The sequence below is a fragment of the Melozone crissalis genome, unplaced genomic scaffold (genome assembly GCF_028551555.1).
Source record: "Melozone crissalis strain CALT ecotype California unplaced genomic scaffold, PUWL_Pcris_2 ptg000017l_1, whole genome shotgun sequence".
In the NCBI taxonomy this organism is placed as follows: Eukaryota; Metazoa; Chordata; class Aves; order Passeriformes; family Passerellidae; genus Melozone; species Melozone crissalis.
In genome coordinates, this window is record NW_026535795.1 from 1,324,528 (window position 1) to 1,351,970 (window position 27,443).

Here is a 27,443-nt window from a genome sequence, read left to right on the forward strand (position 1 = left end):
TGGCACCAGGGGACACCAGCACCCATGGCACAGGGGACACCAACCCCCATGGCACCAGGGGACACCAACCCCCATGGCACAGGGGAAACCAGCACCCATGGCACCAGGGGACACCAGCACCCATGGCACAGGGGAAACCAGCACCCATGGCACAGGGGACACCAGCCCCCATGGCACAGGGGACACCAGCCCCCACGGCACCAGGGGACACCAGCACCCATGGCACCAGGGGACACCAGCCCCCATGGCACAGGGGACACCAGCCCCCACGGCACCAGAAGCACTGCCAGCTCTCCTGCCATGTCTGGGCACTGGGCTGGGGAGCACATCCCAGCTCCAGGTCAGACAGAACAGGTTTGCTCTGCCCCCTGTAAAACTCCAGGTGCTCTCAGCCACAGCAGAAAGATGAGAAATATTCAAGATGCAGAAGTGTATTTATAACTCAGAGGAAGGAGAATTCAAAGCAGGCTTGAAATCCCTCAAACACCTTAAAGAGAGCCCATGCACACTGATGAGGGAAACCAATGAAGTCCCTGGCAGCTTTTGCAGCTCCAGCCAGGCCAGGCCTGATACAGATGTGAGCATTTCAAAGCACAACAGCCCCAGCAGCCCAGCACAGTACCCTCCAACTCTGCTCTCCCCGACAATTAAATTACCCAAGCCACCACTGAAGTGAGTATCGACTAATAAATTTCATTCTAAAGAGACAAATTGATCCTTGTGTGCCATGAGCTGCTCTGCAGGGCCCCCTCTGGGTTGCCTAGGCAGGCAGACAGCAGGCAGAGACCAATTGATCCCACACCCTTTCATGTCCTGGCAGCTGCCGCCCTTGTCAGGGTTAAAGACTGTTTGCCCAGGAATCCCAGCCCTCTTATCTCTGATCAGATTATATCTATTTCATTTCCCCTGTTAGTTACTGTATGGCTACAACTGACAACTGGCTCGCAGAGCCCCAAGGCTGTAACTGATACCTGAATAAAGATACTTCAAGACTTCTAAATGGCAGCGTGCACAGGAAACAAATTTAGGAAATCCTGCTTTCTGTTACAGGAAATGAATCCTATGCCAACTGGTAGAAATTACCCTTGCTGTTAAAGTAAAGAGAATACAAGTTTTTGTACTCATTTCATAAACTGACCTTCCCTGCCATGGCAATATTTTATTGATATAGGATTTCAAAGGCTGGCTTTAACAGGAGTCCAAAGCCATTCCCCTACAGGGAATGTTATTTAACAGCATTACTCCCTTCTCAAGGGCTCCACTTGTGCAGCTCCTGCATTTTGTACCATCTAGGATGACATACAGAGCACGGCTAAATAATATTTGTATATCCAAGACCTACAGACAAGATTTCCTCGGTGCAGCAAAGCATATCTGATTTCTGAACCTGCTGTAATTCTCTACTTAAGAAAGGAAAGAAGAATTTAAACAATAATCTTGGAAGGATTAGTTATCATGCCATAGTAAAACAAATAAACAATATCCCCTGGGTATTTCAGACAAATTGCTGTGTAAATATTTTAAAGACAGAACAGTATAAAGACTAAAAGTAAAAGAAAAATCACTGCCTTCACCATATAGCACAGTATATATGTAAATAAACAGAAATCTGTGCAAAAATAGCCTGAAAATGCTTTAGGAGAAAAAAAACCCAAAAACCTTAGATGCAGATCACAAAAATGACCATCTGGAAATCATTCAGAACTCATTTCAGTGCAAAGGCAGTTGCTTTCTGTACACTGCCTTGTCAGGGGAGAGCAACCCTGCCCCAGCCACGTGGGACAGGACAGGACCCACACCCTGCCCAGGGAGGAGGTGCCGCTGGCACCTCACTGCAGCCCAGCCATGCAGGGGGCACTGCAGAAACGCAGCCTTTGCATGATGCACGGAAGAAAATAAATATATAAAAATATATATGAAACAAATGAATTGCCTACTGTGGGAGAAAAACACCATAGGGAAATTCTGAATGCATGTAAATGTGCAAACCAGCTCTGTGCCAGTCTTTCAGCAGCACAACAGCCCCAAAATCCTCTCTCAGCTGGGCTTCCAACAAGTGCATTGAATTCCATTTCTCCAGCAATGAGGCAAGCCAGCTTCTCTTGTGATGGCAAAGGTGGGAAGGTTATTAGCAGAGGCAAAGCTGGTTTGTCTGAGGCAGTACATGGAAGAGCCCTTTGAATGTAGTCAAAAGGGTGATTTGATCTCACACTGTCAGTGGGATTCTCAGGGGAAATCTCAAACTTCAGTGTCTCTCCAGCACAGAGCAAATGTAATTGTACATATTGATAGAAAGCAAAATGTGTTACTTTTGTTGCACTAAAAGGTGTATCCAAGAAGCATAACCAATACACGAAATCACATTTTATTCCTCCTGTCTTTATCACACAAGGAAATAACACTATAATTATTTTTCCCAGATTTTGCAGGGGGTGGCTAACAGCATTTAAAGTGTAAGTGCTGAATTGAACCTGATCTCCCAAACGCTCAGTAAAAGTCTCCAGTGAGTGTCTGGAAAGCTCCGAAGCTTCTCCCCACTGTGCCACCTGCACAGCCCTGGCTGCACTGGTGCTGGCAGAGAATGGCAGGGCCCAACTTTGCTCTCCAATAACCCTGTTCACTTCACTCCCTCCCCAGAATTAACCTGGGCCCTGGCTCTGCCCACCTGCACGTGGGATGTGCCATGGTTACAGCGATTCCCAGCTTTTCCCTGGTCTGGAAGGTCACACACCTTGCAGAGCTGAGCGGAGGGAGCATTGCAACCCTCTTCCACAGGCTGTCCTCCCCCAGACGAGATAAGATTGCTCATAATTTACCAAACATGGTCAGAGGGATTCCCAGAGTCGAAATGAAAAATACACCCAGGACAAAAGGTGCAGAAACAGGGACAAAATTCTGTGCTGCAGAGGCTTACAGAACAGCCAGATACGAGCCTGGAGCTTCAGGCAGAGAGGCAGAACAACTGAGAGGGCGCTGACAGCCTATTCCCAGCGTATCAGAGCAACAAACACATTACAGTATTATCCCCTTCACTAACCCTGAGCCCCCCCCCCGAGGAACCACGGGGTTTTTGCAGCCAGCAGGGCCATGGGGCTGCTCTGACTGACCTCGTCGGGGCTGGAGGCCTGGTACACCCTGCAGGAGTCCTCGTAGTGGCGCTCGGCCTCGGCCTGGTCGGTGACGCCGTTGCTCTCGTAGACGGGGGTGACGTTGTGGCACAGCGCGATGGCCTTGACGGCCTCGTGCACGCGGCTGCTCATGCTGCGCCGCACCTTGGTGGCCAGGGACAGCCCCTTCACGGCCGGGGGGTCCTGTGCCTGCTGGGGGACACACAACACGCTCTTACTGGGGGGAAAATGACATTTGGGATCAGTTTGTAAGGACTGCGCAGGCCTGTGTCCCCACAGACCAGGCACGCCCTTACTGAGGGGAAAGATGACATTTGGGATCAGTTTGTACAGGCCTGTGTCCCCACAGACCAGGCATGCTCTTACTGAGGGGAAAAATGACACTTGGGATCAGTTTGTACAGGCCCATGTCCCCACAGACCAGGCACGCTCTTACTGGGGAGAAAAATGGCATTTGGGTTCTGTTTGTACAGGCCTGTGTCCCCACAGACCAGGCACGCTCTTACTGGGGAGAAAAATGGCATTTGGGTTCTGTTTGCACAGGCCTGTGTCCCCACAGACCAGGCACGCTCTTACTGGGGAGAAAAATGACATTTGGGTTCTGTTTGTATAGGCCCATGTCCCCACAGACCAGGCACACTCTTCCCACCCTGCAGCCCCACATATCTCTTCACAGAGAAAAGCAAGGCACAATTCTTCCCAAGAATATTTCTGGGTTTCGCATTCTCTGAAGCTCAGAGAAAGAAAACACAATTCTTATCATTTGCTGTGCCTGTGTTTGTGTCAAAGTGGAATACAACATGGAGATTGTTTATCCAGAGTGATGGTGCTTTGGTTCCTTGGCCTGTCAAGGCCAAGTGCGTGTGTGTGTTGGGACTGTTGGGTGACAGTCACAAGATTCTGGGCAGTGTGTGCAGGGTTGAGTGCTTGGCAGATTCAATTTTAGATGTATAGAATAATACAGTATAATAAAGTAATTAATAGCCTTCTGCTATCCATGGAGTCCTCCTCATCATTCCTCCTTTGTCGGGGCCCTCACAGCATTGCCATACCACCCCTCACTCAGGCCACTCAGTGTCTGGGAACACTCCAGTGCAGCTCAGCTTCTGGAGCATCGCTCCTCAAGGGCCCCAAGAGATTGAAGTTTTGGGACAGTACACCAAGAAAAAGCCCCTTTGCTGCAAATCCACCAAAAGGGGGACACACCAGTCTCAAAAGACTCAGTGAAATCACTTTTTTACTCCACAAAAGACCAGTGGTTTGGGAAATTTAGAGTCACTTGGGTTTCATGTGCAAGAGAATATAATTGGTGAAAACACAAAACAGATGACTGGTATGGAGCTAGAAAATCTTAATTACATTCATTTATTTTTTAATACTATTTTTAGTATCAGAATGGGAGTCTTCAGATAATTGCACAATTACTAAATTATCCCAGTTGAAGAAGGGACACACAGTGATCCAGTTTCCTGCTCTGTTAACCTTTAGTGTCAAAAGGACAAAAGTTTCACTTCCAGGTCAAAGGGCCACAACATGGTGAAAATAAGAGCAAAGAATAAGAACTACAGTTCAAAATGAATCATTGCCAGCAAATGCTTCTCATTATAAGGAATCTCACTTGGTAATTATGAAAGTTTTATGAGACATATATCCATTACCAGGCTAATTCCACATGTTATTTTCCACACTAGTGATTAGGACCCATAAGATCTTCAAATTTAGTAGCACTGCCCATCAGCACTGCTGCCAAAATCCAACAGCAAACCCTCAGCTGAAGTGCACTCAGTCACTGCTCACACACTGGACTAGTCAGTCACCCAAATGGTCCTGACAAATACTGGGCACTTTGGCAAATAATTAATCAGTAGTCAAGTTTTCTCTAGAGATTCAGTATAAAATGAAGGCAAATAAAACTGAAGTCTGGGAGTTTTTTGTTTTTTGTCTTTTTAAAATACAATTCTGTCATTTAAGTGTCTCAACACCAAAAGAAGAACCAAATGCCAGGAAGGAGAAAGAAAAGAAATAGCTGGATATCTAAATAAAAGTTATTTTGGACTCAGACCTCAGCAGCAGGACACACTTGCACATGATGTGAAACAACCCACAGAACACAACGAGCAATCATGACATTATTTATGAATTAAGCATCCAGTGACCTTCAGGTTTTCCCAAAAGGAGATAAAAGCTCATAAGCAGATCCCTACCACAGAATTCCCTACTGGCGAAGTGATGTGGAATTTTGGGCACAGGGAGCCAGGGGATGCAGCTGGTTGTACCTGTGTGTAAATGCTGAATATGTGGCTCTGCACCTCATCCATGGAGTCCAGGCCGTAGGCCACCGTTCCCAGGTGGAGCCTCTTGAAAACCATCTCGTTCTGGGTGAGAGTCCCTGGGAAAACAGCACCATGGGGTGGGATCAACACCCCCTGCCCAGCACACCTCCTATCCCTGCTGTGCCTCCAGCACACAAACCTGAATGTGGGCCAGCAGCTGAACCCATCACTGCACCACTCCCAGCACAGCCAGGGCTGGCAAAAAACCCAAAATCAAAGACCTGAGGGCACATTCTCCTGGGAACTGGGGAACAGTGAGATTCACCCCACAGTCAATGCCAGCAGGAGCTGCAGGCACAGTTCTGGTCCCACTGGAACCAAAAAAATTGGAAACTACTTCAGTGGGACCAGGATTTTATGTCAGACCAAGCTTTTTATCACAGCTCAGGCCTTCAATTCAAGCTCAGCTTCAAAAGTGTAAGAGCAGCAGCAGACAGCTTCTGCCTATATATATGAGTTATCTTAACCTGGCTTTGAAAACCAGCTCTAAAAAGTTGATTTTAATTTTATTTTTACCCTCAGCTTTTGTTGTAATAGTGTGCTTTAAGTATTCCTTCAAGTAGTATAATATTCCTGTCCTACCTTAATTATAACATATTCAGAACAAAAAAAAGCACAACTTTTTTTTCAAAACCTGATTAAATCATATTGTCAAAGTAACAGGAAATGCATATTTCTTCCAGTCCAAAGAAATCTCACATTATCCTCTTTTCCTGGCCAAAAACATAACAGAATCCAAGCAGCATGCCATGACTCAAAGCTGTATGTTCTGCACCAGTACCTGTTTTGTCTGTAAGCAAATAGGAAATCCTCCCTAGCTGCTCAGGGATGGTGCTGGACCGAACCACAGTGCCAGGGATTTTGGAATCTCTGCGGATCACCCAGCTGTACACAATCTTCCCCATGTCCAGATTCACACGTAAACTGCACGGGAGGAAAGAGAAAAAGGAAAATAAAAATTATCACCAGGTAAACTTTGGAAAAAATCCTTGTGAACTGCCACAGTGCAATGAAAGGACAACGAGTTCCACAGTGAACCTGAGTGCCAAAGGAGAGTTTCAGGAGTTTGTTCAAAGCTAGTGCTCTGGTGCCAATGTAATTACACTGTCATTCAAAGACAGATGACAAAATTGAATGAGAAGAGCAGATATGATCTGAGGGGAAGGTGGACAGAGTAAGGACAGTGATGGATACCAGAGAGCAGATTAAAAATGGAACTGAAATGAATCCCAGTCCTGCACCCAAAGTTACTAATCTGCTTTCTAACACAGTACAATTTAATATCAAAGTTTCACTGCCCTCTAAATGCATTCCCCTACATTCTGTATAAAACACTCTCCTTTCCTTTTCCATTTTTTACTCTGTTCTAATCACCGTAACCAAGTATTTCAAACACTGAGAGAAGGGAATTTAAATGCCTAATCCACAGTCTGAGCCAGTGAATGGGTTAATAAATTGAACAAATTCAGCAGAAACTACAAAGCAATTCTTATGTTTGAGCTTCATTTCTACTTCTGGCCTGGCTGAGCTGGGCAATGAGGACCAGTAAGAGCTCAGGTGCGCGAGCAGGCAGTGCTGTGCTGGGAGCACTCCCAGCTGTGCCCTCACCTGATGGGAATGATGTTTGAGAACAGCAGCAGGAACCTGATGATCTGCAGGTACCAACGGCCTGCGAAGTGCTGGAGGGCCACCATGACCAGGGACACCACCACCAGAGCCCCAAACAGGATCTTGGTGAGGCAGTTCACCTCCAAATCAAAGAGGCCAATCTAGGACAGCAGGAGAGAGAGAGTTCAGGCACACAGATGAAGGTGTCAGCTCAGTGCAATATTCACACAGGAAGTGAGCTGCCACTCCATCCAAAGAGCCATTCCCACTAGTCAGCTTCTCTTCTTTCAAAACACTGCAAACATATTTAAATTTATAATCAATACTCTTGCCAGCTTATTACATGAGATTTCCATCCCTCAGAAGCTCAGCAGAGGATGCAGAGGTGTGAGAGGGCTCATGCTGCCAAAAGCTGCATAAACACCCCTGCACTGTGTCTTAGCTGTGCTACAATGGAAGAAATGCAGCAAAATAAAGCTTTTCTATTCTAACGGGGACTGTCTCATTATAAACATATAAAACATTGTTTGACAACCTTAAAAAAGTGTCATGACATATGCATAATAGGATGAAAAAAATCCTATAGAAATCCAGGAGAAATAGCTTCTGTTCTGGTCACTATCTTAAATCACAGGATGGAAAATATGAGTTGTTCCTATGAGGTTGTTCCTAGAGTGTGTACATAGAGTATTTAGAAGGATCTCCTTGTAAAAAATGATTTATTTCTGCCTCTTGTTATTTATTACAAACCTGTTTCTTCAGCATACCTTACTTCTGGGGTTGGAGGTGTTCATCACACTGCGCAGCTCCCTCCCCGTGTAGAGGACAACTCCCACCACAGTACCTGCACACAATGAGGTTTTCCCCATAAAAACACTCCTCAGGCGGAGAGCACTTTCAGCAGGCTAATTTCAGAAGCAAGCAGAAATTCAAAAAGCTGGAATCTGCAACACCACACCTATGCAGGCACAGACTGGAACAGGAAACACCCTCACAGGCAGTAATTCAGTCTCAGGGTTGGACTCGGCGCAGCATCACAGACTCCATCAGCTCATGGGAAGAGCAGCCAGCTCTGCTCTACCTTCCCTGACCCCCTTTTGATCCACTTGTCTCTCCAGACTATAAATAAAAGTTGGTAGGTTGGATTTCCTCCCACCACTGGGAATCCCACTTAGGTGCTGCCTTCCACCAATCCATTGTGCATCCAAATTACACCAGCTCTGGGCTAGGGTTATTTACTAGCAAAGGTTGAAACAATCAGAGCAAATCTAATTAATTCCAGTGCTCAAAGACAGAATTACCTTATTTTAAAATCTACAATTTACTTAAAGTGTTATCTAAATACTGTTCCTACCAAAAGTGAATCATACCAACTCCTACCTTCCTGGAACAGATGGAGCTGCTGGGAGCCCATCAGTGAATTTGAATGCTCTGTCCCACAGTTGCTAAAGAGCTGAGAGCAACCAAGTCCCCAGTTTTCTTCTTGCAGAAACATAATTCACCATTAAATACAGGGTTTCTATGGGTTTTCTCTTAAAGACTTTGCAAAGAGCCATGAAGAAAAAGCTGTCTACCATCAACAGTTTAAAAGCTGCTATTGCTCAGAGTTAGGAGTCTGTAAAAATGGAGAAAACCAACTCTAAAAAAAGCACTACTGCCAATACATTGCTACTTTATACTCTACTGTTCCCCTGCTCTCACTAATGATCAGTTTTAACAAGCTGCAGGTGACTTATTTTTAAATAAGGCTGATTTAGAAACAACCTTCAAGAGAGGTGGTTTCTAAAAATATGCTGAGAAACATTCCTTTTAAAAAACCACCCCCAAAAACAACATCAAATCCTTGGAGCCATATGGCAGGTGGTGGTAAGATCATCACAATTCAGATCAGCAGATGGCACAGCTACTCCAAATCCACTGCAAACAGTCAGAGTCAGACCCAGCCCTCCTGCAGCAGATGGAGAAAGACACATTGCTCTGCTTCATCTTACAGGGGCTGCCCCAGTGAGATGGCACCACAACCCGACAGCAAAAGAAAAATAATATCCACATTTTCTCCTTACAGAAATAACCTACAACATGCTATTTGTTATTACCACAGGAGAAACAAAATCCAGTATTGTATTGATAAGTCAGTCAAAACGAGAGGAAGCACCTGCCAGGACTAGAAGAAACTTGAAAACACATTGATCTGTGAAAAAGGAGTGTTTCTAGTTGGTTTAAGGCCATTTCAAACAGACCCAATTGCATAAACCCTTTGAAATTCTATTTGCAAATGCACTGTCAAGTCTCTCCATTTGACAAGTTTAACTCCAGAGCTGGACTCCAGAATTGCACTCTCCTCCAGCTCCTGCCCAGCAAACACTCTGGGCAGGAGAGGAACAAGGCTTTTACTTTGACAAGCCTCTACAGGGGGGCATTGATTAATCTCAGGCCTCGGGAGTTTATCGTACATATGAGTCAAAATCTGTCAAAGACTTGATTTTCTTTCCTTTCTTAAGAGTATATAGGACAAACTCAATGGCAGCACTTACCTGGAAATCTTTCATCTCAGCTTCAGTTCCCAGAATCCATTTGACACCATTTCTGTTACAGATTAGGATGTCAATGTGCAGAGCAATTAAGTGCTATTCTGCTCCTAGATGCTAAAGAAGGGCCCCAAAGGCCACTCCACTTCTTTCTCATCTAGGAATGTCCAAGAGGCAATTAGATGTCAGCTCAGCTCCCCAGAGGTGTTAGGACAAGGGGGAAACCTCATTCCAACTGCTAATTTCTCCAACTGACAGAATTATTATTCCATCACAGAAATACCTTTAAAAATTGTTAACATATTCCCTTAAAAACAACTTTACATGGGTCTCCACCTTACCTGATGCAATCACTGTGCTGGCCCACAGGGTGTTTTCTATGCTTAAACTTTCATTTACTGGAGGGTCACTGTCCTCCTACAATGGGAAAAAGAGATAAATAAACAAACTCGTCAGTAATGGAAAAGAGCAGAGGATGAGAGAAGTCCACAGAGGTGTTTGGGGAGGGATGCTGGGTGAGCTGGCTGAGGGATTTCTGATAGGGTGGAGAATTTTCATAAACCCTGGTGACTCTGTGGTTGATTTCAGGCCCTGCCAGCAGACTCACCCTGGTGAAGGTCCCCACGAAGTTGTGGATGTCAATGTTGGGTTCCTCTGCGTAGACGTAGGAGCGGATTTGCAGCAGGTCCTATCAAACAGACACATCCATCAGCCCTATCAGCTCCTATCAGCCAGCCACAGCTTAATAAGGTACAGGAGTTTTAGCAGAATACTGCTCCAAGAGTTACTTGGCATGGTTTAGAATTGACTTGATAGCTACTGCAGCCCAGGAGTCCCCCAGAACACACACCTGGGGCAGCAGGGCATTTCCTGGGGTGACACCCGAGAGACTCTCGGGACTTATCTGTGCCCAGGAAAGAAACCCCAGCCTGAAAACAGGGCTGCAGCGTGCCCAGGTTTTCAGGGAAAGCCTGACCAAGCTCCCAAGCACAGAGTGGCAGGCAGGCGCTCACAGAGGCCGTGGGCAGGCGCTGGGTGCAGGTGACGGGCAGCCGCAGCTTCCAGTCGGTCTCCCCGTCCAGCTGGTCCGTGCGCAGGAAGCAGGAGCCTGGGGATGGGAACAGCAGTCAGGATCCTGCCACCTCTGTCCTAGGCACACCTACAGGGGCTAACTTCCCCTCTAGGACACCCACATCCTTCTTTCTCTGGAAACACAGGCTGATTTGCATTTGTTAATAATGGAACGATGACGTTCCTGCACCACATTCCTTTCCCTCCACTAGGACAGAATTCTCTGTGCTATACTTTTTTAAAGACACTTGAAATGTTCCCATTAATCTGTTTTCTAATCCTTCTGATCAAACATTTCCTTATCCCACACTTAACAAAGCAAGCCTGAACAATAAGTAAATGTATCTAAAATGCAACCAGATTCATTTACCCTGGACTCAACCCCTACATTCTTTGATTAGCAAACAAAACCAGAGTATAACATCCTGAGAAGTGGTGGTCCATAAAACCACTTGAGTTCCCCCTCTCTAAAATTTTACTATTATCTATTTCTTTCACATTTCCAAAAGATAATTTTCTCCAAACAACCAGTGAAAGGTTAATGGCTATTTTGACAATTGGTTCCAGATGTTTACCATTCTTCTCCGACGTCCTCAGGAAGATCATGTCAGCAGGGACCCTCTGGTTCTGGGGGGAGAAGAAAGGCCATTATTGTGCAGGCAGCCCTGCACGCGTGTGCAGCGCCTTCCCCAGAGCAGCAGAGGCACAAAGAGGATTCCTTTGTCAGCCTGGAGCCTGGGATTCAGTTTGCTTTGAATCCTGAACTCGCTTCCCTGCAGAATTCCAAGTGCACGATAATAACTGGTGCCAGCTCCCACTGACCAGACCCAAGGGTTAGGTTTACAAAAGGCCTGGAGAGTAATTCTAGAAGTATGAAGAAATCTTAAACTAGTGCTGGTTTCCTTTCAAGGGGTCCCATGTTGGCAGAAAGGTTGTATCTGGAATCTGCAGCTACCAAGTTCCTCATTTTGTACTGAGTATTTTCATACTAATGAAAATAGTTTTAGAGGTTTTAGAGGTCACAGCTCTTCTTGCACAGAGTGGGTGGGAAAAACATAAAATCAGTGGATTTTAAAAAAACGTATTAAAAGTTGTTCAAAGGGGGAAATATACCTGTATATACCAGTATCTACAAATGGATCACTGGGTCTCCCAAAACTGCAATGCTTATACCCAAAGAAACATCTGGGTGCTGCTTTTGTTCCAGATATTCAACCTGTGTCCAACAGTCACAGAAAGGACAGGGAAGCTCTTTATCTTGCTATATTATAAGAAAAAAATTGGTTATAGGCATACCTACAGATTTGCCCTCATTTGTAAAGATAATGATGTTATTGGTGAGGTGGAAGAGCACTGTAAAGTGATTAAATATTTAAACTTGTGTTCAACACCTGGTATTCTAAGCCTATTGTAAAGTAAGTAGGAATTCAAAAGATCTCATTTTCTATGGTCTTGCAAAAAAAAAAAAAAAAAAGAAAAAAAAACCAAAACCACTTTACACAGGAATGAAGAATATAAAGGCAAACCTTTTCCACAATGATGAGGTCACCCACTTGTATGTTAGAGCTCTTCACCTTGACAGTCCCTGCAAAGGAAAGGCGTTGGTGTTAGAGCAGAGCAGGACAGGGTTTGGGTGCTGTGTGCTGCTCCTCCCCTCCCTTCCTTCCCCGGCACTATGGGGCTGAAAATGGGAAAAGTTTCCACCACAGGAACTGGGCAATGCTGCCCTGGAAAGATTTCTGAGCCCACTGTCCCCACTAAGGGGTGGCTCTCCCAAAAAGGGCTGGAGCCCCTCCTGTAACAGCTCCAGACGCCAGCCCTGGCTGCAGAAAGCCCCAGCCACTCCCTTGTCATAACTCTGAAACAACTCCTTAAATTCCTTTTTGTAGTGCCTAACCCATGAATTCAGAAACACCTTCAGCATCAGGCAGGTGCCAGAGCAAGAACAGAAAGCTACAGCAGGGAACCATCAAATCCAACTCCTTTTCCTCAGGTGCCTGGAAATGCAAAGCTCGACTCTCAAGCCAAGGCCTGGGAGTACAATGGTCCTTCCAAATTCCAGCCTCATTTCCTGCCCTGCTGCAGCTCCAATCTCTGGCTCAGCTCTGCCACCTCTCCTCTGCCTCCTGCAGGACTGGCCAAACAAGCAGAGAACAGGTCCTACAGAAATCACGTAAATATTTATTCCTGTGCAGCTGTCAAACATTTCCCAGTTGCTTTAAAACAGGGGATTAATTTAACAATTGGCTAGTAATTTCAAATCATTAGCCAGCTCTAGATTTGGCTTCTCAGACTAACTAGTGATTTATAATCAGTTAATTTGAACCCTGCCTCCACGTGTCTGTTATATTTCAACAAAAGCCTCTTTAATCTGCTGTGATTTGAGTGGAAGTGGGGGAGGCACGTGGAGCTCAGCCTGGCACGGACAACCCTCCTACTGTACCTCAAAATTCACGGGCTAACTGGCCAGATAGCAGCTCAGGGGAAAGCAGGAGGGGGAAGGGAGGGGGAATAGAAATTAGCACAAAGCACAAAGGTCACTGGGATTTTACTACTGGCAGTCCCTTCATTAGCATCCTTCTCAGGATATGCTTCAGTGTTTCTGCTCCAAATTAACAATGAAAGCCATTCTGGGCTGGGGCAGCCTGCTGCTTTGGTGACACACTGTGTGCCTAACAACATGCTTCATCACTGCTGCTAATAAATGCAGACTTCCTTGCATGCTGTAATTATTCCTACAAATTATAAGCAGTCATGGCCCATTTCACAAATATCTCATAGGTCTTCCATGGATTCTGGAGTTTGCCTTGTGAGGTTTTTTGGTTTAAAAAAAAAAAGGTAAACAAAACGAATGCTGGGCTAAAGACATCTCTGCCGGGGCAGGAAGCAAACCGGGGATTAAGAGTCCATTACGCTGGGGCTTGAAAAGAAAAGCTGCACTCCAAGAGGATCAAAAAAAGCATCCCTGGCAGTCTTCTGTATGGGCTATACAAAGTTAGGTACTATGACACTAAAAGGGTCTGACAGATAACATCTCTTCCTCCCCTTTTAATACGGTTATTCACAAAGCAACAAAAAGTGCTTTTGAATATTCTCCTGTGCAAAGGGAGGGGGGGAAAGCCCGAGTGCTCTCCCCACACAGGCACAGCCACTCCTGGCCCAAAGTGCAGAAAAGCTGCGGATTTGTTTAACCATATTTTCTGTATTCTCCCCGAGATCACAAGGATTTATCTGGTGACTATCAGCAGAAGCAGCGCTACCTGCAGGGTTCAGGCAAACTTACTCTTTTAGGTTTTCCTTAACAAGGAAAAAAATCATTCTGCAGAAGAGAAATTAATGCCTGGACAAAGCTGTAACGTGATGATTTCCTATCATTACATACATAAAAGGCTTTTGGGATCATTATGCCGAAAACAGCATCATCTGCTGTAAAATTTTTCCAATTTGAGAAAACCCAAAGCAGCTGGAGCAGATTTGTCTTGCTCAGGAACCCTCCCAAGCTCAGCTGTCGGAGGGTAAAACAAAGAGGGGACCTTTCTAAGCAGCACACGTTTTTCTAACTCCTGGATAAATGAGATGCCCTTTTTAGGGAGCTAATTCTGCTTCTGCAGCCTCCCTGGCCCCGTGGGTGACATCTCTGCAGCGTGCACACACGTCCTGCTAAGAAGGGCCAGGACCAGATGTTTCCTTTGACTCAGGACTCCCATAAAGAACTCGCTTGAATTAGTTTTATTTTGATCTTGGGAATTCTGTAATTCCCTTTTCTTTCTGTGGGGAAACTGCCACCTAAACATCAGATGTTTTCTCATGCATGTTTAAAACCAGCTAATAAGCACAACTGGTCCATTTCCCACAACTGCTCTATTTAAGTAACTTGTAATTATAAACTCCTGCTTTTTTAAGTGCAACTAGAAATATTTCCTCTAAATACACACAGGTTTATCCAGCATTTATACCACTTTCAGTTTGTACTTCCTTAACTTAATCAGAATAGAAGTTGGTGTTTATCACTTCTTAAAAGGAACTAGTCTTAATCTCTCATTCAAAAAAAATCTACTGTTAAAATTTGTCTGGTATTTGTTTCATTCTCTGCTACGCCCTGATTTATCTTTCTTTATAAACATAATCAAATGCAAACACTTTGCTCCAATTTAAGCTATGGTTTTTGAAATTATCACCAAATTTGCAGCATGATGGATGTACCAGAAAGCAGACAATTTCCAGTAATATATTTATTAGCCAGAAAAGATTCTACTTTTTACCCTCTGAGCACTTAGGTAAAAATTTCACAATAGATCTGCAAAGCTGCACTGAAGTACAGATCCAAACACTTACTCTGGAATTAGAGATGAAGCCAGAGGTTTACTAAAACAAGTTAAATGCATCTAAAACATAAAAAAAGAAGAGGGGTGGGTTTGTTTGATGTGCTGCACCAAACTTTTGGCTTTTGTAGCCTTATGCTGTGGAGCAGGACTCGCAGAGTTTGGGAAAATATTGTTTTTTTTATGGCTGGTAAATGCCAATGATCTGTATCCTAAGTAGCACCCCTCAGTAGGAGGTCCCTTCCCACTTCTCTGTGGAGTTTCTCTCCATTATGCAGCGTTACCCAGGGAGGGGGGCTGCAGGAGAAGAAAAACAAGCCAGGAATTTGCAAGCACAGTTCGAGCTTTCCATCAAGCACATCAGAACACAGACCCCTGAACACAGGGAGGCTTGTGGCTTATGAATAGGGGATTGAAATTTGATTATTTTTTATAACAATCCAAACAACTCTCCTTTAAATGCAGAGCTTTCCACTAAAAAAAAAAAAAAAAAAAAAAAGAAAAATTCTTTCCAGAAGTCTGCTGGTTTTGTCATTTTGGAACATAAATGGATCATCTGGGTAAAAAGATAAAGAAGGTTTAGGGTGGAGGTTTTTGTCATTAGTCTCAGCACAGGGCTGTGCCAAACCCCTGCAGCATGACCTGTGCTGTTCTACAGCAGCAACAAAAGAAAAGCCTGTAAAAACCCCAAGTCCTACTGTCAGCTACACTGAAAATTAATTGTTCCCATCAGTGTTCCAAATTTATTTTGGTATTTGCTGCTTCTGCCGCTGAGCTGGTGACACTCTCCCATGAAAACCCAGCTCCTTGTATAAAGGGGTGAGATAAATCAACCTCCAAATTTCCATCCCCAGCCTCACCAGGCCCTGCCCTGCTCCCAGGTAATTCTCAGAGGAGCTGAGGTTTTAATCAGTGAAAAAGATTATCAGCTCTCCTAAAAAATTAAGTTCTGAGATTGAGTGAGGGACAGAAAATTACTCTTCTCCCCAAACCATGTGACAATCATCAATAATTTTCTATGATTTCTTCTACTCTAAACTATACTAGAGTCTCATTCCTATTTCTGCACAAAACTCATGTTAAATACAGTGGTTTGAGATTTTCAGCTAGTGCCCAGCTGCCAATCCTCCTTGGTTTCTTTCACAAAAATTAGAGAAGTTAAAGGACTGGGGGGAGGGAAATCATTCATGGGAAACGTAATAGCAATATGAAAAGAACTAAAGGAGAGGTCAGGCCCCTTATAGATCATTGAATAGAATCCAGAAGGCAACTCTTTTATATCTTTAAATAGATGTAGTACACCCCTCTTGGATGAGGCTTTTGTTGGTTGCCAAGCATTTTAAGTGTTGTACTAAGAACATGTTATTAAAAGGGGATTTAATATTCAGAAACTCAAACTCCCCAGTTTGGAGTTGCCTCATAACTCCTGGCATGTGAAATATATCCAGCCTTAAGCAATTATATTTGAAAAGCAGCCTTATCCCTACAAATGCAGCATTTTTTTACTACACCTACATCACTGCATCTTAATTCAGGGGTATAAACTTTTATAACTAAGAAACTGGAAACGGAAAAGAACCAAAACTTGCTCAAATTCAGTTCATTCCCTTTTTGAAACAAAACCCTGGCCTCAGCATCTTTGTCATGGTATTAGAGTAACTCCATAGTGAGGCAGCACTGGATTGCTCAAATGAGAATTTAAATGTCTTTGTTAGGTACAGCACAGCTGGAAACAATGGCCAGAGCAGGGTCAGGCTCGGCTGAGCCCAGCCTGGGCTCTCTCCCAGACGGGGGCTCCAAAGGAGCTCGAGGGGATGGACATGGAAAATGCAGGAGCTGACCGTGCCAGTGCTCAGGAGCCACAGCACTTGCTGCTGACAAACACACACCTCACCGTTTTTAGGGTCCTTTCAGGCTCTGTAGGGTGGTGATGCCCTGGCACGGGTGCCCAGAGCAGCTGTGGCTGTTCTGGATCCAGGGCCAGGCTGGACACCGGGGCTGGGAGCTCCCACTGTCCCTGCCATGGATGGGGAGGCTCTGGGTGATCTTTAGGGTCCCTTCCCACCCAGCCCCTCCCATGAGCCCCTCAGCACACCCAGCCTCCACCAGAGCTGCTGAGGAGCCCCCCAGGAGCAGCCCCCCATGCCGGGGCTCCGTGGCCACGCAGCCACGTGCCTGGGAGCCCGAGCCCCCTCCAGGCTGAACTCTGGCTGTCACAGGGCTGCAGTCCCAGCCTGGGGCTGACCTCTGGCCGTGAGCTTGCTGTAGATCTGCGAGTTCACCTCCTTGTCCCTCATGTAGCAGCGCAGCTCCTCGGCCGCCTCGCGGATCACGGTGACAGCCAGCACAAACCCCTGCCAGCAGCACGGGGAGACACAGGAGCAAAGGGTCAGGGAGAAATCACAGCTGCCTCCACAACAGCCATATTTATCAGTGCCAATGTAACAATCTGCATTTCCTTTCTCTGGCTGATGCTCCTGAATCGGTGCACTGAGATGTGCTGCTGTGCAATCCCCAGTGCCAAACCCGCACCAGCTGCTTGAAAACACACTTGCTGCTTAAGAAACTTCCAGTTTTATCATGGTGCTCTCCCCAAGCACATCTTTGTAAAGGTAATCCCCCAAGCAAGTCTTTAAAAAGTTTATCCCCAAGAAAACCTTTGTGGAGTTTACCTGAATAATGTAAGAACCAGATCTCATTTCACCCCACAGCTGAGTAACCAAGAGTGAGAAGTCCAGGGTAAGGCAGACCCCTCAAATCCCAGTGCTCAGCACCTCAGAGCCACTGCAGTCAGCACAACTCATCTGGGAGAGTTCTTTGTACAGAAATGTGCACAGAAATCTGTATAAGCCCCTTTTTATATATTCAGATAAACAGAGGATGCATGTGCCTTCATGTGCATGTACACAGACACTCCACCTACACAAATAACACTCTAAAGATATTTATGTGCTCTGCTCATGATATAATTACATGTTTGCCTGATTAGGGCTTCAGTCCTACTCTTCTGTACATCTGAGCAGTCATTTCATTTCCTCTTGCCATGAGGAAATGCCTGCATCACATCCTTCACTGTATAAAAAATAATTAATTAATGCAAGCCAATTCTTTATGGGCTTGGTATCACAAAGTCATGTTTCTACCAGAGACTATTAGCTCAGACTAAACAGTTAAAACACTCCTCATGCACCACAGAAAATGAACTTTTTACACCTTGTGTTGAAAGCTGCAACCAGCTACTGATTACCTCTGTCAATAAGGAACTTTAGGAAGGGAGCAAGGTGATGTTAGGAACTGCAGGTTTCTAGTACTTACACATATCCAAATGTGTGATCTAATTAATTAATATAGCAATGAAATGCATTCATTCATTTACCTGGAAATTCCTGCCTGCTTTCCAAAATAAAACTAAAAAAGCATCAGCTATTTTCAGCTTAGGTTTCAGCTGCTTGAAGAGCCTTCAAACAATCACCCCAAAATATTCCCACATGTTCCAGCTGACTGTGTCATCTCATGTGTCATCCATGGAGATGCAGGCTTTAAAACAAATAGAATTTTAACAGCAGTGTCCCAAAGCTGCCCCTTCACTTCTTTCTGGCTTTTACCAGGGATCTCACTGAAAGCTAAACCCTGCAACATGCACAGCACACACCTCAGAAAGCAAGTTAAAAATATGATTGAAGGCGCAAACTTACACCTCACAGAAAAGGCAGCACAAGAAATTTTGTCAAACACCAAAACCTTTTTGGAGAAATAAACCTTGAAGGACCTACCAGAGGAACCCAGTATGTGTAAAGGGCACCAAGCCTCATCTCAACCACAAACTGAGAGCAGGCCAAGAGCAAGAAATAAAGGTTGAAGAAGTACTTGAACTGGTTAAACAACACCTAGAAAAAAAAAAAAGCAGACAAAAAGAGAAGGGAGGATGTTATGCATGTTGAAGTGACCACCAGAAACATTTCTGCATGCTTTCCTAGTGACTAAATGCTGACTTGGGGCAGTTTTAAAGCCGTCCTGGACACTCAGGACACTTCTGTGTCTGGCTTGCTGCTGCCCTGAGGCAGCCTTGGCATCAACTCCACCAAACACAACCCCATCATTTTCTCCAGCTCCAGATTCTGCACTTGTCTCCTGTAAAACCACTGACAAACGGGGAAAGCAGTGGGGTGGGACGATGAAAAGCAACTTTAGCCATGCTTACCCCAGGGAGGAAGGTGAAGAAGTTGTACTTCTGGTTGTTGATGACATTGCGGGGGTACCTCTGCTCTCTCTTCTCTGGGTGCCCGAGCCAGACGCTGCGAGGCCTGGGGTCCCTCCTGCCACAGCACCTCAGGCACTCACAGCACCTGCACAGCGACCAGGCACTGATTAACGAGCTCATTTCTGACACACCTGGGGTCACACCCCCCTGCATGCAGCCCCTGCCTCAGCTGCTCCCCAGGCAGTGCCACACAACCACAATAATATAAATATAACCACTATATCGCCACTTCAGAAAGTTATGCTTGCCCCTGAAACTCTCCGTTTTTGTCACCTCTACAAACTGGTTTTGCTTGTTAAAAAACAACATAGCAGATTCTTTCCCCGCCCCCATTAATGTATAAATTCCACTCTGAAAGGCAGCTGGTTACCAAGACCAGACAAACAGCAAAACTGGTGTTAAACACTCAAATTCAGAAACTCTACTACAGAAATCTATTTTATGAGCTGGATACCTTTCAATTGCAGTTTGCTTTTGTGTTTGCAGGTGAAGACCTAAGACAATAGCCACTTGCATCCCAAATACATTGGAATAGAAACTACTGGAAATGGTGGTATTTGGATTCCAACAGAATATAGATATGCTCTACAGAAAAAAAGGGAGAAAAATGTGGTTTTCCTTCCTTCACAAAGGAGAAAAGGCTCCAAAATGGAGCTTTACCCAAGGGAGCAAATCTGGTGTCCACACAGCCTATTTCATCACAATGTGCTTTCCAGTTAGGAAAAATCAGTCAGTCCTTGCAATCAGCCATCTGAAACCATTTACCTTTGTTTATTTTTGAGGCTGGGCCTCTTACAGGGATTGTACTCAACAGCAAAATAGCCCCACACCTATATCATAATATTTACAATAGGGTGACCCCTTGCAGCATTTCCCCCACAAACACACTTGTTGCTGTAAGAATGGGAATTTACAAATGCTCTGCTACTCCAGGCCTTGAGAAACAACCTAAAAATAATGCAGCTCCAAGAATATGCAAGAAAGGGCACGGGAGAATCTGCTGAGTAAAAATAACAGGTTTGTGAAATCCCTGCCTGGCTGGAGCCAGTTTTTGCAAGCTCCTGAATTACAGGGAAAGCAAACTGAAAACCTAATTAAACAAACAAAAGGAAAACTTCCTGCCCAGCAAGTTTTGAAGGCAAATATCAGGAGCGTGGATGCCAGAGTAAAGAATATCCAGAATTTCTGTGGGAGTCTCCTCCACAGCCTTACAGCACGAGCTTCCTGTAAAATATTTAATTTTAAAATTGCCAATGAACAGAATACTACAACCAGCACTGGGAGCCCCAGGTTGCAACACTGGGACTGGGGAGGTTCCTCAGCCCTCAGGAATCCCATTATACCACAGCCCTGTGCCAGGGAGGAAAATCCTGACAGCAAATCCTGACTCTTACCCCAGAAACGTTCCAGGATTTTTGTTCTGCAGGCACCAACTCAACCCCAGTGCTGGTGTTTAACCCTCAGCACTCTGTGATTTCCCTCCTGTGCTGTGCTGGGGGGGCTCAGAGCAATCCACCACCCAAACCTGCTCCAGCAGGAATGCTAGCTCACAATAACTGCTCCAGTGCCAGCCCAGCAACTGCTGAAATCACTTAAAAGTGAAGCTTTGGTCAGAACAGAGCCATTTCTCAAGCACAGAACCATGTGCTCATTCTTCCAGGCAGATGTTTATCACTCCCCCCAAGGTAGCCAATTGCCTTAATTTTTAATTATTTTTAAACTTTTCAGTGATGCCTTAAACTTCACTGGGGAAGAATCAATAAGGTTATTAGTTCTCCTTTTCCCTTTTTCCCTCTGGAAACTGAACAACCTTAATGTAAAAAAGAAAAATTATTCATATGGGCACCAGAAACAAAGTACTCTGAGCACATACAAATGTGTTTTCAGATTAGCTTTGGTGCCCATCAAATAACAAGTCCTTTTGACTGGAGCTGTCAGCTTTTTCCAGTTACTTTATTTGTTCCTCCCTGCAAGAGTTCTGCAGGCACTGTGTAGTTCTGTGATCTGCTGTTTCTCTGGCTACCACCCCTGTTACAGATGCAGATGATGAGGGAAGAGGCTTCATTACTATAAAATTCTCTGCTCAGAGCAAAGGCAGTGGCACAGGAGGAAATTTCTGGCAGAGAATTATTTGCATTAGCAGGAATAATAAAATGTTTTCCATCATGAAATCTAAAGACTGCATCCTGGAAAGGGAAAGATTATCTAGAAAAACAGCTGGGAGTTTACATTGCTGCTGAGAAACGCTGATAAAATGAACGTGCACTTTCCAAGAGGAGGAATCACAATGTTACAGAAATGTAAACAGTTTCTGTACTAGTTTGGGAACACGTTCCTAAACACTTCTCCTTCTCCATTTTGCAGCTGAAGGACTGAAGAACAATCCTGCAATAAGTACAGAAAACTATCAAGTGAGGATAAATAATGGACTTTCAAAATCATCACCTTGCAGAAAGACCACAAAAAATACATGAGCACAGCTTATAAAGCACTGTGCAAGTCACATTTTAAATAGTAACTTGGCAAAAATAACAATGGGAAACAAACTCACAAATCCTCAAACAGAGTCACAAGCACTGAACAGAATCTCCCAGGATGCAAACTGTACCTGAAGCTCAGTCCTGTAAGGGATGCTGCCCTTAGTCTGCAGGGGGATCCCCATGAACAGGAGGAACAGAAGAACAGGTCTGCTCTGCACTTCACCTGGGATTATGTTTGCTCACAAAAACACGTTCCCAGTGGTGATGTAAGAGGCAGGAACAAGCAGAGTGACTGCCAGTTGCCAGGTGAACAGGCACTAGCAAGAAGCAGGTTTTATTTATAAATGTTTGACAGAGAAGTATTTGAAGATCAAATAAAAAATACTCCCATGTAAAACAAACCCAATGGGAAAAAAGTGCCACTTTTGTAGGTGTGCAAACCTACAACCAAACCTGCTCTGAGGTGGCATTTGTCAAACTGGTGCTGAAGTTCACTGGCATATTTAGTCACTTCTAAACCAAGCCCATTTCTCAGATTTCGTTTCTGTGACCCTCATGGGCCGTGCTTGGCACCTTTAACACACAAACCAACCCCCACGTGACAGCATGCCAAAAACAGGGGACAAATTTTCCATGGCTAAAGAAAACCAGAGCCATGCACGATCACCTCGCCCTTTAATGCACCTGCCCATGAGACACTGCAGGTGGAACATTCTGGAACATTCCCTCTGCAGGCCATGCAGCCGGCGTGGCTCTGGAAGGGCAGGGGAGCTGCAATTCCTGCAATTCCCAGCTGTGGGAAGGCAGCCAGCCCCAGGCTGCACGTGCCAAGGCACACCCACACAGGCTCCCCAGGGCAGGAGCTGCCGTCCCTCTCTGCTGCCTCTGAGATGGAATTTGCCATTTCAAACAGAGCCAGAGTACACAGGCAGCACAATGGCTTTACAGCCTCAGCAAGTGTTCCTGCAAAGCTCCTCCTTCCCTCTCCTTCCCCTGCAGCTCTGGAGCCAGGCCTTTCCCACACAGCAGCTGCATGAGCACAGCGGTCTGCTGCTTTAGAAGGAGCCCTGCAGGACTGAGGACTGACACCATGAGCTATTTAGGGGGGAAGTTGTGTCATGTGCTGAGCAGAGCACCCGGGGTGCTCCGGGAACCTGCAGCTCCTCCCTGGCAGGACTGGGCCCTGGGCAGCTCGGGCTCACTGCCACCCCACCAGGGCTCTGCCATCCCTCCCTCCCTCCCTCCTCACAGCGCTCACAGGGCCCCAGAGTGCTGCAAAGCCCCGGCATGAGCAGGGCTGAATTCAAGGCACAGCACGGGAATTCAGAGCTCAGCCTTGGTGGCAGCCCCTCTGAAGCTGTGCTCAGGAACAGATCCCCACTCTCCCACTCGCTTCTTTAAGCTCGTGGCTTCTCTCCAGCACAGATCTGAGCTGTCTGAGCCATCACTCATCTCTGCAAGGCTCCCGAGCCAGCTCCTCCCTGGCTTCCTTTCAAAGCATGCCAGAAGCTGAGGGAAATGAAAGCCTTGCTGGATGGCACCTGCCCTACAGGTGAATAAGCCATTTCTTGCTTTTATTTTAACAGAAACCAAGATTTCTATAGAGACGTTCGTGACCAGAAATCTGCTCCCCACTCCAGAAGACCACACCAACAAAAATCTGTCTGAAAAGTCACCCCCAGTGCTGGGGGACCCCCAGAGCAGGAACCAGCTGGGGCTATGGCAAAGTGAAGCCCATCAACACTTGCCCATCCTGGTTTTCATATGCATCAAGGAACATAAATTGGATGGCTTTAGTTTGGGTTTTTCCTCAGAGGGAACAGAAGAAAAGAGGCCTTGATTATGGCCTAGGATTTCCAGGCTGTGACACCAGGGACCCCTCCGCTTGCTGGATGATTTGTTCTATGGTTTCTAACGCTGGTTTGGATTGGCTTGACTTCAATGCTATCCATCGCTTGATCAAACACCAAGAGATCACATCACTAAAACAAAGGCTCCTCATGTATGACAAATCCCACCCCCAAACAATTACTGCGCCGAACAGAAACCCCAAATCCAATTTATTTCAACTGCTATTGAGTAAAAGCCCTAGGCAAGCTTCCTTCCCGTGCCGCTGGAATTTTTGCCAGCCCGGGAAAGCCTCTCAGTGGCTGCTAATCAGGCAGGATCCCCAGGCAATGACCCATGGCTCGGGTTAGCTGAGGGCAGGCTCTGCTAGCAGCACTAACCACACTGAACACCCAGGAGGCTCCCGCTGGAGATTACAGAACTCCAGGAACAGAATCCATTCGAGCAGCTTGGAGAAATTTCCCAGGCCCTCACCTCTCCCCGCTCCCTTCAATCACGTCACCAAAGCAAGGCCGTGGCGGCTGCACCTTGTGGCACTTGCTCAGCGGTGCATGTGACACAGGCACCGGGATTGCTGCTGCATCACACACACCTCCCTGCCCCGGGTACAGCACCAGCAACACCCCGACAGCAAGGAAAACACCTAATGCTGAATGAACTGTGTGAGCAATGCCAGTTACAGGGCTCTGAACACACTAACAACCAAAATATAAACAAGGCAAACGTGTGTATTTCCCCTTGCTCTAACCGTGAAGATTTCTTTCAATATTTTGGTTTATTTTGCTAACATCACTCGCCACATTTAAAAACCCCAAATTCTCCAGGGACGAACGAAATGCTGTGCTAATTGCCAGCCAGGTGACTCGGATACCACGTACACCCTGCTGTGTGCAAACCAACCTGTCTGCACAGTGGTGCGGTTTCGTAATGGAAGACTATTGGAAAACCATTTTCCTTATTTAACTTCCTGCATGGGCACACCGGTATAAACAGTTCCCTACGTCTCCTTTAGGGACGCATCGCACGCCCGGGCTACGGCGACATCGCCACCAAGGATATTGTATTGCCGAGCTGATACAGTAAATGGGAGCCGGGCCTTTGTTACACGCACCGCCGATGGATGCTCCTGCGCTCCTCCCGGCCGAGCCCGGGGATTCTCCAGCCGCGGCTGATTCCACAGCGGGGATGGACGATGACAAGCAGGAGCCGGGCCGAGCCGGGCCGAGCATGGCCGGGCGGGTGCGGCGGTGACACGGCCGCGGTGACACGGCCCGGCCCCTCCGGGCGCTGCTGCCCCGCCGTGTCCGCTCTGCCGGCGCTGAAGGCCGGGCCGGGCCGGGCCGCTCCCGCCGGGGCTGCCCCCGCTCCCGCAGCCCGCCCGCATCCTGCCGTGCGCCGGGCGTGCCGCGGCAATGGCGTCAGGAGCAACCTGTCAGCGCCGCCCGCCTGCCTCCCCCTCATCCTCATCCTCATCCTCCTCCTTCTCTCCTCCTCCCGCCCGGGCTCGGGCCGCCGCCCCCGTCCCCGCATCCCGAGCGCGGCCCCGCCGCCGCCCCGGGATCGCGCTGCCGCTCACCCGCCGCGGTGCTTGCTGTCCATGCGCTTCTTCTGCCGGACCGGCTGCAGCGGGATGTTGTCGGTCATGGCCGCGGCTGCGGGGCGGAGCGGGGATGCTCCGGCTGCCGGCAGCGCCCAGCCCGGCCGCCGCCGTCTGGCGGCACCGCCGAGGGGCCGGCCCGGCGCCGCCGGCTCCCAGCACGCAGGTGCCGCGCCCGCCCCGCCGCCGGCTCCGCCCCGCCGCTCCCCGCTCCCCGCACCGAGCGGCCAGGGATGCTCCGCCGGCCCGGCCCCGAGCGCCGGCACCCGGCGGCTCCAAGGGGCCCGCTGGGGTTGGGTAGGGTCGGGTCCGCTCCGCCCCGGACCGGGCAGGGCAGCCCCGCCGTGATCTGCCACGCCGTGATCTGCCACACCCTGATCTGCCACACCCTGATCTGCCACACCTTGATCTGCCCCGCCCAGCCCCGTCCCCGGCCGTCACCTGCTCTGCCCTTCACCCCTCGTGCCCTTTCCCCAGCGCCCCGCGCTCGTTTCCCGTTCTCTCGCAGCCTCAGCAGCTCCTGGCCGGCCCGAGACCCACACCTCACCCGGGTGTGCTCTGCCACAACCCCGCTGTGCTCTGTGCTCTGCCTGCCGCAGCTGCGGGCTCAGCTCCCCTCCTGTAACGCACCCACCCGCGGCACAGGGATGGCATCGCTGCTGCTGCTGCTGCTCCCTCCCTGCCTGCTCGGTGACCTTCACCCCCTCCTCTCAACGCCCCTTTCTGGGTCCAAATTCACATGTCCTCTGCAAATACAGGCTCAAATTGCTCCAGCACTTGTGGTTCTGATTTCAGGCATCCCGTTACACTATGGATTACAGCAGCACAAAAACTGCAACTGCCATTCGATGTTCTCCCTTACAGTTGAAGCAGAGTCATCCTGGCATTTTGCAATGAGGACATTTCAGCAAGACAATGAGGAGCTACACCAGTTTCAAGCACCAGTACTGATCAGACAGATATTTCCAATGCCATCCTAACTGGGGCTGTTTTGTTACAAAGCTGTTTGTAGGATTGATTTTTAGGCTGTTTGATTTTACATGCAGCAGCTGGAGCTCCTCCAGGTCATTCCTGCCCCACTCCAACATCCAAGAACGTGGGAGAAGGAACCACTGACTGCTGCAAGGTGACTCAGTCCCAGAAATGCTACAGGAGGAGCAAAGGGAGGCCCTGCAGTCTTACACAGAATCTGAAGAACCAGAAAAACCCTCCAAGCTTCCCTTATGGGCACTCTGGTTTTCTGCCTTGTATTGAGACACTTTTGGGTTTTAGTTATAAAATCACTCTGGAGGGTCTAGACCAGGCTGTAGCCCAATGGGCTAAACCCACTCCTTGACATATTTCTGGCACATTTGCTTTGCTGGAAGGATCCACTTGTGATCTCAGCAGCACTCACAGCAGGTATGAGCTCTCCTGGTTTCCAAGCCTTTGATTTTCATTCTCCTGTTGAGAAGAAATGCCCAAGGGAAAACCTCCAGCCTCAGTCTGAGAAGTTAGAATTGTTAAATCAACTGAAATAAACTGATTTTGGTTTTTTCTGATGCCACTGGCTTGCTTTGATGCTCTATTTTTGCAAGCACAGAACTTCAGGCTCACAAAGCAGCCCTGCAAGCTCCAGAATTAATATCGCACCACTGCTGACTAAAAGGAGCTGAGATATTTTCCATAATTTTAAATCATTATCTATGTTGGTTTAGTTTTGTTTTGTTTTTCTCCCAAATGATTAAATTAACAGCAGAGCAAGCGGTTTTATTTCCTTCCTTGTGATCCCAGCAAGGGATTTATCTTAGAACCAGAGCTGGGCCCCTTGGCCCCTCTGAGGCTGTGCTGTAGGGAGAGCCCCTCAGACTGTCACAGTTCTCACCACTGCACCCCATCATTCCCTTTTAGCCCAGGAATGGTTTACTGGCAAGTCCAAGGCTGAGCCCCATTTGAACACAGAGGCTGGGTGAAGGTACCAGGCTGTGGATTGGGGTGATTTAGGCGTTTTCCTGAGCAGGCAGCACAAGCACACCTGCCTTGCCAGCAGGATTGTGTTTGATGAGTCTCCCATGGCTCAGGCTCACACTGACAAGTGGAAGCTGATCCTGGCAAAGCCCAGCCTATGGACACACCTGGCTGCAGGTGCATCTTAATCAACCTGTGTCCCTCAGTCTCTGCCACAGTTCCCCACTGCTTTTGGAAGCCTTGCTGCCTCATCTCCTGCCTTTCTCCCCCTCAGCTCCGTGGTACAGATCACTGTCCCCTCCTTGTCCCCTGGCTTTGCC

The 27,443-nt window shown here is 47.2% G+C and overlaps 1 protein-coding gene across 2 annotated transcripts in view; it reads right to left on the reverse strand.

Annotated features, from left to right (window-relative positions):
• Positions 1-25,302, reverse strand: part of ATP9A (ATPase phospholipid transporting 9A (putative)) — a 45,453-nt gene extending 20,151 nt beyond the window's left edge. The window contains exons 1-14 of one of the 2 annotated variants that reach the window (XM_054274348.1): positions 25,156-25,302; positions 19,192-19,336; positions 18,764-18,877; positions 17,236-17,344; positions 12,195-12,253; positions 11,244-11,295; positions 10,611-10,705; positions 10,205-10,285; positions 9,939-10,014; positions 7,837-7,913; positions 7,070-7,230; positions 6,243-6,385; positions 5,405-5,517; positions 3,108-3,317 (exon numbers count right to left, since the gene is read on the reverse strand). In XM_054274348.1, coding sequence (XP_054130323.1) covers positions 3,108-3,317; positions 5,405-5,517; positions 6,243-6,385; positions 7,070-7,230; positions 7,837-7,913; positions 9,939-10,014; positions 10,205-10,285; positions 10,611-10,705; positions 11,244-11,295; positions 12,195-12,253; positions 17,236-17,344; positions 18,764-18,877; positions 19,192-19,336; positions 25,156-25,223 — 1,503 coding nt within the window. In that variant the 5' untranslated portion in view covers positions 25,224-25,302. Of the gene's footprint in view, positions 1-3,107; positions 3,321-5,404; positions 5,518-6,242; positions 6,386-7,069; positions 7,231-7,836; positions 7,914-9,938; positions 10,015-10,204; positions 10,286-10,610; positions 10,706-11,243; positions 11,296-12,194; positions 12,254-17,235; positions 17,345-18,763; positions 18,878-19,191; positions 19,337-25,155 lie in introns of both variants that reach the window. The other variant, XM_054274347.1, reaches the window with a different exon arrangement.
• Positions 25,303-27,443: the final 2,141 nt, after the last annotated feature.